The 11,485-nt window shown below is 56.8% G+C and overlaps 1 protein-coding gene across 1 annotated transcript; it reads right to left on the bottom strand.

The window, feature by feature from the left end:
• Positions 1-4,214: 4,214 nt before the first annotated feature.
• On the bottom strand, positions 4,215-11,262 carry LOC119093037 (potassium voltage-gated channel protein eag-like; the record flags this gene model as incomplete). Its single annotated transcript, XM_037215929.1, has 3 exons — positions 10,831-11,262; positions 6,798-7,000; positions 4,215-4,435 (listed from the first exon to the last, which is right to left on the bottom strand). Coding segments are annotated over exons 1-3 (856 nt in total), but the record flags the coding sequence as incomplete, so codon positions are not given.
• Between the last annotated feature and the right edge of the window lie 223 nt (positions 11,263-11,485).

Here is an 11,485-nt window from a genome sequence, read left to right on the forward strand (position 1 = left end):
ACGGGAGGCCGGAGTATGGGAGGCCGGGGCGCGGGAGGCCAGAGCATGGAAGGCCGTGCCGCGGGAGGCAGGAGCACGATAGGCCGGGGCGCGGGAGGCCGGAGCATGGAAGGCCGTGCCGCGGGAGGCAGGAGCACGATAGGCCGGAGCATGGGAGGCCGGAGCATTGAAGGCCGGAGTGCGGAAGGCCAGAGCATGGAAGGCCGTGCCGCGGGAGACCGCGGCGGGAGGCAGGGGCACGGGAGATCGTGTCGCGGGAGGCCGGAGCAAGATAGGCCGGAGCACGGGAGTCCGGAGTACTGGAGGGCAGAGCACGGGAGGCCGTGCCGCGGGACGCCGTGCCGCGGGAGGCCGGAGTCAGCGGTCGGCTGTGAGCAGTGCAGCCGGCGCGGGCGGCCGCTGCCACTGAGAGGCTTCACCAGAACGCCATCGATTGGGAAAGGCGGCAGAAATCGATGACAGGATCCTGTCCGCCTTTATGGGGAGTTCACGGCAATAACCCAGTCTGATGGCGCTCCTCCGAAGGTGTCCCGAAGCCACCCATTACCGAACACATTCGCCAGGCTCTCAAGTCGAGTTTCCTCAGCGCATTGACGCATGATCTATAAGGACGCAATGAGCTGACTAGTGCGATGAAGTTAAAATGACATGGGTTTATCGGATAACTTTGAAGTTCAGCGCTCCAGAATAGGGACCATCCTCAGCAGGAGAATAATTGTTTCCCAATGTGGACTCACTCGCGAACCCCTTACATCATTTGTAGACGTGGTGTGTGTTCTTACCATGCACACATCTTCCACTTCGGCGAGCCTTTGCATGGACACAATGCGTTCCTGGGCCTCGAACCGTCACATGTAACACGCTTGCGTTAGTTGGAATAAAACCAGTCCGCCCTCGCGCCTGCATTCGAAACACCGTCCTTCAGCTGACGGATATCGGCGATACGGCGCTGCGTGGCGAGTTCGAGGAAGTGGCGTTTACGCGCTCATCCTATCTATTCCTGGAGCGCTCGAAGCAGGCGTTTCAGCTGCACCTGTCGACGGCAGCGTTCGCCAACTCTACGCCTTTCGTCAGATTCGGCGCGGCTTCAGCTCCACTTTGGGGGGCGGCCACAAGGCTCGGTTTAGGTATGCGTCGATCGACAAAATTCCTTACTGCTTAAATGTGCGCACGCTACGCTGTTTTTGCTGCGCTGTGACTACTAGACGGCGCGATACAAGGTCGAGCACAAGCGCGGACTGACGGAGCTGAAGGCTCTGATGAACAGTCCGCAGTGCAAGCGGCAGCAGGGGCGCCGGACGCAGCGGTGCCCGTCGCGCTCGTGGCGCCGTCCTTCGCAGGCCCAGCCAGCCCCTCCCTCACCGCCCGTCTCGGATGTGACGCTAAAATGTAATGGTTTGACGCCACGGCAGCGGCGGCCGATATTGAAACCATACCGGCGGCGGTGGAGGGCGGCTCGAATGGCAATGGCCTTCTTTAGCCGATGCCTCGACGTCCGAACCTTGACACGGCCGATAAGTATTGGCCTGCGCCCGCCTCAGCGAATGCCGGCCACAAGCTTAGCACCGGGAAACCGATGCCGGTGTTCAGCTGGCGCCCCAGACCCGAGCCAGCACGGAGACCGCAGCTAAAAGTGCACGGCCGTCTTTCTGTGTGATATCGATAAGACGTCAACGTCCTTTCAGCTCGCGACATTTTGTAGCACGGGCCTTGACTTTGTTTAGACACTACCGGAATTGCCCTACATCGCTCTCGCCAAATGCGTGAAGCCGCTGCGTGGCGGCACCTTTTTAATACTGCTGCTCCAACGCTGTTCTCAAACGGTACCGTGTCAAAGCAGATCGCCTCTTATGCATTGGGTTCAGCCGTATGATACATGCAGACTTTGGAAATGCGAGGGTATGACGGACATTGCTCTCTTCCTGTCCCACGTAGCGCCAACAATACCTGTTCTGTGCAGATAGAGAGCTATGCCAATGAAGCCATAGTTTTAACGTGAATAAACGCTGACTGCTTTTATTCAAGACAGATGTCTGACAATGACATTAGATTTGATGTCCCAAGATATTCACTGATAATCTAATTATTCTTATTGGCATAGACCATGACGCGCGGGAGGTCGTTACCACGGTGGTTCACATGTCCCTTGCGTGTGGTTGTGTGACATGGGGATGTACGATTGTACTCCGCTGTCGGGACTTCATGGCTTCACTAGCCTCTCGCCTGGAAAGTAGGGCCAGCACCGCGGGGAATGAGCACCTAGCACCCCATGCCTCCGGTTTTTCCAGACGCGCGGACTGAACACCTTCACTACCGATACCCACATGTCCACTGTGATCAGCGTTTTTGCGCGAGGACCGTCCTTGCCTTTTTCAGACGCCTGAAACAGTCTGAGGCATGTGTAATATTTAGTAGTTACACCAACGCATCCCTTTCTAAAGGAGTCCTGCAAAAGGCACCATCTTCAAACGCGCCTGGCAAATCGCGGAGCATGTGAGGCGCCTTTCACTCTTTGAGCAAATACGTTGGATGACGGCTTTATACTTTTTGGAGGCGTTAATAGTCCCGTTCAGTGTTAAAGCACACCCCGTCTCTACTTGGCTCAAAACTCTCACCCAATAATGATAACTTTCTGCGTCACTACGGCCGCTTGTCACGGGCCCATACCAGGTCTTGATATGTCTACACCTCGGTGCGTTTCCCCAGTCCCAGCGAGGTCATTGACACCGCTGGGGAGCTCGCGGGGACACCTCGGGCCGGTCGGTACCAGAGCAGTTTACGATGGAGCCGTGCTCGCAGGCGACGGCCGTCGCCCGACGACCGCTAACAGGCCGGTAAACTGGGGTCGATTCATCACCGAGGCTGCCGCGACGGGCCTTTGTCTCGACCCGCTACGCACCGCCTGACACGCGCTCCGCACGTCCGGCACTGGTGACGGGCGTGGCGAGACGGGCGGAGGACACGCGCCGCCCGCCGCCGCCCGCATGGAAAGGGGGGAGGGGGAGGAAGCAGCGGTCGGTTCATCGGTGGTGGCCGGTGGTGTTGTAATGTGGAGCTGAGCCGACAGCGCACTCGCGCTGGGACATCGTCTATGTCGACGGCTGTTTTATAGATAACTGAAAGGTGGATATCATGCGACTCGCTTAGCCTGTCTCCGACCAATGGAAGCTCAGACATAGTTCACGCGAGAAGCAGTGAGCACGCAGCGAGTGCCCATTTGTTTCAGATGATGAACAGTGCACTGCATCTCATCCTTGCATGCATTTGGGGATACAGCTTTTTAACACAACGAAAGGCCCGGAGTTAAGATCAGGTCTTACACCAGTCGTTCGACGAGACCTACGGGAGGTAGGCCAAAAGATCTCGACAAACAGTAGACATTATTTATTTTTTTAAAAACCCACGTGCGCTTTGAATAGACATTATTAATTTTTTAGAAGCCCACGTGCGCTTTGAACACTGCCTCAGCTAGGGCTCTGAAAATAAATATACCGTGCAATCATGAGGCACCAGCGGAAAGTAGAGCAGCGCTTCTCCGTACAGTGTGTGCATGTTCCTCCGGGGACCAATGTGTGTCACCGCAACGCCAGACAACCTTCGCCGCCCGGGATCAATGGAGGAGCGTGACCAGTGTGGCGGACGGCTGCCGGACGAGCTCTTTCCAGGCTAAGTGACCGGTGGGAGCCGCCTGCACCGGACAAACAGTCTGTCCAGGTTTAGTGGTCGGTGTGGGACCTAAATGCGCTAAACGACCCTCCTCCCCCAAAGCCAACATCGTGAAGATAAGGTGCAATGATCCTGCAATGAGCTATGGGGCCCATCCTTGGAGAACGTTTGCGATGCGCTGTAGCTTGTGCATTTAAAAACCGGTTCATCCAGGATAAACAGCCGAATTTTATAACGCAGGGACGGCAGCTTCGCGCAAAATTTTGTTCATCGACTTCAATGTCCTCACTGACACTCCAGTAGGTGCGACTCGTTCCGAACAAAAACTATGACGCAAAAAGTTATTCAGTATATGCAGACACGAACCCATTACTTGCCGCTCGTGCCGATGCCCTTTGGCCAGTAAACATCAGACTGGTTGCCGCGTCACTGCTGCTAACGACATCCGACCTCCACAACACATGCCGCTTCAGAAAGCCCTGGGCGGTTCCCTACACCCCCGCCCTGGTACTTGCTCAAGATGGCAGGCAACCCTGAGGCATGCTCACCAGCAATGATCATCATGCAGATGGTGAAGATTTTCTCGTTGTCTGTCTCGGCCGCCACGTTGCCGAATCCCACGCTGGTCATGCACGTCATGGTGAAGTAGAGTGACGTCACGTACATGGTCTTGCGAGAGGGCCCGTTCACCAGAATCGGCGCCATCGTCTCGTTGGACCAGACGTACGAGTACGGCGACTGGGTGATGTTGGCCAGCTTCCAGAGCCAGCTGCCGGGCGGGACAGAGCGAACCGCTGTCAGGCGGAGAGGGCCTGTTCGGAGAGCTGGCTACCGGCCGCCTCACTGCCGGACGAGGCGGAGAGAGCCCAGGTCAAGCGGAGAGGGCCTGTTCGGAGAGCTGGCTACCGGCCGCCTCACTGACGGACGGGGCGGAGAGTGCCCAGGTCAGGCGGAGAGGATGTGTTCGGGGAGCTGGCTACCGGCCACCTCACTGCCGGACGGGGACCAGGTGTGCGCCAGGTGACCGGCCACCGCCCTGCCTCATCACCGCCGTCGGCAAACATCGCACACATTGGATGGGCATCAAGCGTCACCTTTTATAACCGTCTGCCATGCAAATGAAAAGTCGCCTGTAATCCACCGGCGCAGGTGCGGGAGGGGCACAGGGAGTCGTGCCCCTCCCCCCCCCCCCGCCCTCCAACTTTCTTACGCCCCGAGGGGCCCGAAAAGACCATTCACATTGACCGGCGATCAACGGTACGGTTTGAGGACCCGGAGGGCTGGCCGGAGAGCACATTCGGGGGGCTGGCTCTGTGGGCCGGGACCTGAAATGCCAGTCAAAAGGCCCTTCGTTCTGAGTCAGAGCGGGCTCGTATGTCAGTCAGGCACCACCAGTTCCGAAAAGTCAGCTTCGTGTCGGTCTGGACTGAGGGCCCATTTCCCAAGCAGGGATAAGGTCAGGCCTGCGAATTGCACTGGTCGGGGACTCGGAGTCCACGAGTCCATGGTATGCCCTCCTGCGATGGGCGGGCCCGAAGGGCTTGCTGTACGTCACATTAAAGACTCCCGCTCGAGCGGTCGAGACCTGAAATGTCAGTCCTATGGTCGTTCGCACCGATTGGGGATCCCTGGGACAGTGCAGGCTCCTATTTTGACCAAAGGCCACAGACAGAAAATAAAAGCAGAATTGCATCTTTCGGTAGCTTCTGGATTCTGTTCCAGTTAAGAAGAAAAAATTGAAATAAAACGAAAAGCATCGTGCCCCCTTTGAAATTAAGTGGCCCATATCAGAGAGTTTTTGTTTCAGGGGTAGTCCTTTACCAGCAGGAAGGCGCTTTTTTAGCACCGCGTCCCCTGCTCCCTTACCAAGGTTTAGGCTGCGCCCCTATTGCCATCATATCAGAGTGATTGACCAGCGAAATCTTGAAATCTAGCTGAAGCCTCAATGCTCGCGTATAGTACTTCCCGACAATCCACAATAATCTAGAGCAAACGCGATAGCACTGATGAACACTTAGTGTAAGTGGCGAACACCGTGGGCACGCTGTCTGGAAACGTCGAGCATTCTGGCAAAATCGCTATATACATGATTGCTTTATTCCGTTATTCAAGCGGGGCCCGCTTGTGGGTCAGAGCCTCACTGTGCATGTCGGCCTTTAGGCGTATGGAAAGTCGGTATGTTGAGTACGAGAACCCAAGGCCTTATGAAAACTGAGAACCCACGAAGCTGAGCATGTCAGCAATGAAGCAAACAAAAGCAAGAATAACTCGCACTGAACTAGTACAGGGCACCTCTCCACCAGCGCGGAACAAAAAGTAAGAGCCGTGATGACAGGACGCGAATTGTGCCGCGTTGCTGTGCCATGGGGACAGGCGTCCTAGTGGTCCCGGTGTCCAGGACGGGTGTCCAGGTGTCCTGGTGGTCCCGGTGTCCCGGACAGGTGTCCAGGTGCCCTAGTGGTCCCAGTGTCCCAGACAGGTGTTCAGGTGTCCTGGCGGTCCCGGTGTCCAGGACGGGTGTCCAGGTGTCCTGGCGGTCCCGGTGTCCAGGACGGGTGTCCAGGTGTCCTGGTGGTCCCAGTGTCCCAGACAGGTGTCCAGGTGTCCTGGTGGTCCCAGTGTCCCGGACAGATGTCCAGGTGCCCTGGTGGTCGGGTCCCGGCATTTTCCTTTCCTGATCCAGCACCAGTCATTTAAACGGGATGCAGAGTTCCGCCGTCACATGGTGAGAAGACGGTATCCTGTCCTTTAAAGGCAGGCTTTGTCTTTGAATTACCCCACAATGTCTGAGCATTTAAAGCAGCCTCTCGTAACACAACACTGCGTAGCGTAGCCAACCTACTCAGGAGCACTGCCGCAAACTGTCTCCGAACCCATATGCACACGACTAAACGCTAATGCATTGCACCCCATTATCATTAGCATAACGGCCACCTTCCCGTGCTCGCGCCCTGTCTCGGTGGACATCCGGACCGCAGGGTGGGGCGCGAGCGCGCGGCGCAGCGTCACAACAACGGCAGGCCACGCCCGTCACCCACGGTCGGCACGCGTCACCGCCGGCCGTCACCTGCCGTCAACGCGGACGTGGCGCGTCACCGGCCGTCACCGCGCGGTCCGGCGCCACCGGTCACCTGTATGTGACGCCGTTGTCGGCGTCCGACAGGCCGATGCTGTACCAGATGCAGGCCAGCCAGTGCGCCACCAGCATGTAGAAGCAGAGCAGCAGGATCAGCATGGCGGCGCCGTACTCCAGGTAGCGGTCCAGCTTGCGCACCACGCGGCCCAGTCGCAGCAGGCGTACTACCTTCAGCGCGCTGAACAGGCTGCCGATGCCCTGAGGTCACGGCCGCGGCCAAGGTCACGGCGAGCGCACGGGCGGTGCACTGAACACTGGACGGGGCTTCAATGGCCGGCGGCGGCGAGGCTCAGGTTACTGGGGATGTGGTCAGCATGTATAGTATATGTATAGCATATAGCACATATATAGACAGCTAGCATATGGCGGCCGCCGGCCGACTGGGGCAGGGCGCGAGCGGTGGCCCCCTGGGAGGGCTCGGCGAGCGGCGGCCACTCCCTGGGAAGGCCGCCGACGGAATAGGCGTGACGCCACGGTTTTGTTTCAGCAGTTTCGCGGCACGGGTTCCAGCCACACCCGTCATCATCCGAACGACGCTTGTCCGTTTGATGGTCTGGGTGCACCGTGCTGTCGCATCAGCCTCAGCTTTGGAGAACCAGCGCACGCTGTAAACCACTTTTCGCAAATCACGGATAAGTCGACCTACGACGTCACTGAAAAAAGCCAGGCAAACCGATCTTCTTTTCGCCAGTCAAAATCAGTGGGTTCTGCGATCCTTATCAGACCTGCCCAGAAAGCTGGCGGAGTGGTTAAACAACCTACGCTGATAGCTTCAACCAGCATGCTAATTCTGAATCGATGACGAGTGACTACAGTCCCCTTCCGCCACGTATCACAAAGGCAGGTAGAGGACCAAGACGAACATGGCCTCTACGGTCACTTTTTGTTGGCGCCATCGGGGCCTGCCGACGCACTCAGCAGCTGGGTCTATACCGTGGCGTCTGCTCCTCACCCTGGCAGGAATAACAGGCGCCGAAGGGTATTGGGCCCCGCTCTTGTGGTTTCCGAAACGCGGAGCCTGACCTCCACACTACTGAAATCTCCGCTCTTTTTTGTGCATGTGGCACCCATATTTTGGTACTTCATGCAAATGGTCGACTTTTAAAACGGCTCCACTTCCAGAAGATTTGATATCCTGGGCCTGGTGTCTAGGCCACTCCACCATCCTTCAGTGACGCGAGCTGTCACCTGAGCTGACCTGAGCTGACCTGGCGTGCAATTCATCCGGCAATACACCTAACAGCACACCCGTGCTGTGTGTGCTGCTGCTGTGTGCTGCTCCACCTGAAGCAATGACGGGCCGGCACCACCATCACAGGGTACCCACCCGGGCAATCCCGGGAGTTTCCATTCCACCAGCAGCACAGTTCAATCTGGCGCCAAACCCACGCGGCGCCGGGCAATCGCGCGCTGCAGAATTGGCGCGAAGGCGAGAGCGAAACGCCAGGTCCCACCGGACACACGGCCCCCGACCCGGCCCCTGACTACGGCCCCTGCACAGGATATGCTCCTGACTGTCGCTCCCACCCCTAACTATGGTCCGTACACCTGACTGCCCTGCCCCTGACTACGGACTCGACTCCCGACTACAGCCCCTTTTTCTGACTACGGACCCCGCTCCTGACCACGGGCATTAGCTCTTCTCTTGTCACCACCGGACTGATGGAACTATTCGGCAACAGACCCGGCTCCTATCCACAGACCTGACTCCTGCTCCCGATTCCTGGCCGAATCAAGCGGGATCCTGACCACATACCCGACTCCGGGTCCATTCTTGACGATTTCTCAGGTGAGTCGGGAGCCAGGTGAGTCAAGGTGAGTCGAGAGACGGCAGCCGGCTTTGGGGACCCGAATATTGACTCCGCAACGATTCCTCACTTCTGACTGCGGGTCCAGTTCTCGACTTCCCATTCGTCTCTGGCTAAGATCCTACGTAGTTACACTGAGACAGGGACACACGTAGAATTTACCAGTTGCGGTGTGTACGCGGGGGGGGGGGGGGGGCACAACTGACAAAATTCCACCGAAAACCGAGTTGAGCCCTCAGCAGGCACGTGCTCTTACCTTCTTAAAACAACGTCGCAAATTCTAGATATGAAATTGTGGCTGATAACAACCAGGCACTAGCCAGCCTATTTAATGCATGCCATACATTTGGTAAAGGGGGGGGGGGGGGGGGGGTTACGTACGGTCCGGAGCCCCTATGTGCACACGCCCCCGCAAAGAGACGTAAATGTCACCATGGACTAATCGACGACAAGTGATAAACATTTGATGAGTTTTAGCTCAGGATATGCTTTGAGGCCTCTTATGGTCGCAATATGACTAATCGATGGCAATTGGTATAAATTTGATGAGCTTTAGCTACGAACATACTTTGAGACCTGTTATTGTCACAAACTTTCCCAAGAAGGAGAACGTTAACTGGGTGTGTCAAAGCTTAGAGAAAACCTCGCCGGATCATAGTCTCATTTTTGCGCTGCTTAGTTTAATTAGCCACAGTGTCTACTGAAGCGCAGAAAAATGGGCCCAATACCGGCCGGCACATTTCTCTGGTCCCAGGTGCGCAAAACGGTACGTTAAAATGTGATGAATATTTTAACAACAGCGGAGGGTGAATGTGTCCCACCCATTCCACCCAATCCCAGTACCCAACCACCCATTATGAACCCATTCCAAAATCAAGCCGAGACAGACCGACTAATAAGGCTAATGCCGCCGCATCCAACTTAATGTGACCATAATGCTATTCATGGCATGATACCGAGCTGAGCAGGCATGCTAATGACACTGGAAGGAAACTAATGGAAACAGGGACACGGAAAGTCCCGCCTCTCTTCACCCTGCGGCACTTTGTTAATTATGTCTGCGTGAAGGCACCGCATCCCGCGGAGGCACTCGTAAACCCCGCGGGCTCTATTTGCTGTGGTGTCAGCAGTGGCCTGAGGCCGTCCAACTAAATCTAGAGGAGGACAGCTCAAAATGGTCCCCGGCAGTTCGGTGAGAGCTCGCCACAATAAAGCCGCTGCGCGGATCTGCCTACGCTTTTTCAGTTGGACCTGCGACGCAGGCGGCAATCCTTCAGAGACAAAGAGACTCCAAAAGAGTGGTGTTTAGGACAATATTCAATTCAACGCACAGGATATATATACTTCGGGGTTTGTGTCTGTATGGTAATAGCAGCAGCCGAAAGTCCTGTGAAAACTAGGACTGTGCGATAATTTTCTAGCAATTGTTATGCTTTGGGTCGTCGGATACGTACTGCCATTCACGAAGTAGCCTTGGCACATATTCTTTCACCTGTGCACACATTCACACATTCTTGTACCAAAATTCCGTTTGGTATCCTGCCAACTGCTGCATCATTATGACGAAGTACTTTTCAACTTATCTCTAATGGAGAGATACATGCAAAACAGCTCCGCATCACACAGCCTGATGCGATGCATATGAAACTTGCGCACACGCTGCTTAACGCCATTTCCCGATTGACAGGACAGCACCAATTCCCAACAATGAAATTATGCGCCGAGGGCAACGAGCTTTGTCAATCAAGGCGCATACGTGTGTCAACTCGAACGGCATCCTTAAGAACACGGTGAATGCGAACACGACGGCGGCGTGAATCTCACTCACACTGGCGCACGGCAGCCGGTCCTCACGACACCGAACACGGCCGTGTCGGCTCGTGACCAAGCCTCGGCGACTACCTGGTGCTGGCCGGCCTGCCGCGAGCGCCAGTACCGCGTGGCTCCGTCAGGCCGGCGCGCCGGTGCACGCCGCACCGGCCACGTGTCGCAGCCCCGTTCACCGCGCCACGCCCGGGGGCGCCGGCGCCCATGCAGGACGCGTGCGGCTCACAGCAAGCGGCGGCGGCCGGCTCCGGCTGCGTCGCCGTCCCTCCGCCGCCGGTGCAGGAGAGAGCGCAGCGCGGGCAGGCAGAGCGAGAGAGCGGAGACAGAGCGGCAGGCAGTGCCGTGCGGGCAGCTGAAGCCACGGCCGCCCTGCGCGCCCGGCGCCGTACTTACGTTTTCGCTGCGGCCGGAGACGCTGGCGCAGTTACTTACATCTTCATCGTGGTCAAAGGCGTTGAACACATCGTAGGGGAGGCACGACAGCAGGTCTATAACGAACCACGACTTGAGATAGTTCATGCGTATGATCTTGGGGTCACTGACCACTTCACCACCGGGTCCCACGAACGTGGTGTGGAAGTTTAGCACGATGTCTATGAAGAAAATCACGTCCACTATGGAGTCCACCACTAGAAGGCTGACGTCCTCAGACGTCTTGTTCTTGAACGCCACGTTGTACGGCACCATGATGGCGGTGTAGAAGGTGAGGCAGAGGATCACCCAGTCCCAGATGGCTTTGAAGGCACAGTAGTGGAGGAGGATGTGCGGCGGCGTTTTGGGCGCCTCCTGGCGGTACTGCGGCATCACGTCGGAGCTCAGAGACATCATCTGAAATCACGTGACGTGACTGAGCTGGCGCCTCTGCTGAATGTCCCTGGGACATCTCAGCGGGGGGATAGCAGCTGAAACGCAGGTTCACATCTGAGCTGAGACACGCATCGGTGAAACGAGACCTTCAGCTCAGTTCAGACGTTCGGTTTGAGCCCGGAGACTTGATAGGGAGCGAAGCAACAGACCATATGAGCTTAAATATGTCATCAGACACGAC

This window comes from Pollicipes pollicipes, unplaced genomic scaffold (assembly GCF_011947565.3).
Source record: "Pollicipes pollicipes isolate AB1234 unplaced genomic scaffold, Ppol_2.1 Scaffold_3897;HRSCAF=4574_pilon_pilon_pilon, whole genome shotgun sequence".
Taxonomy (NCBI): Eukaryota; Metazoa; Arthropoda; class Thecostraca; order Pollicipedomorpha; family Pollicipedidae; genus Pollicipes; species Pollicipes pollicipes.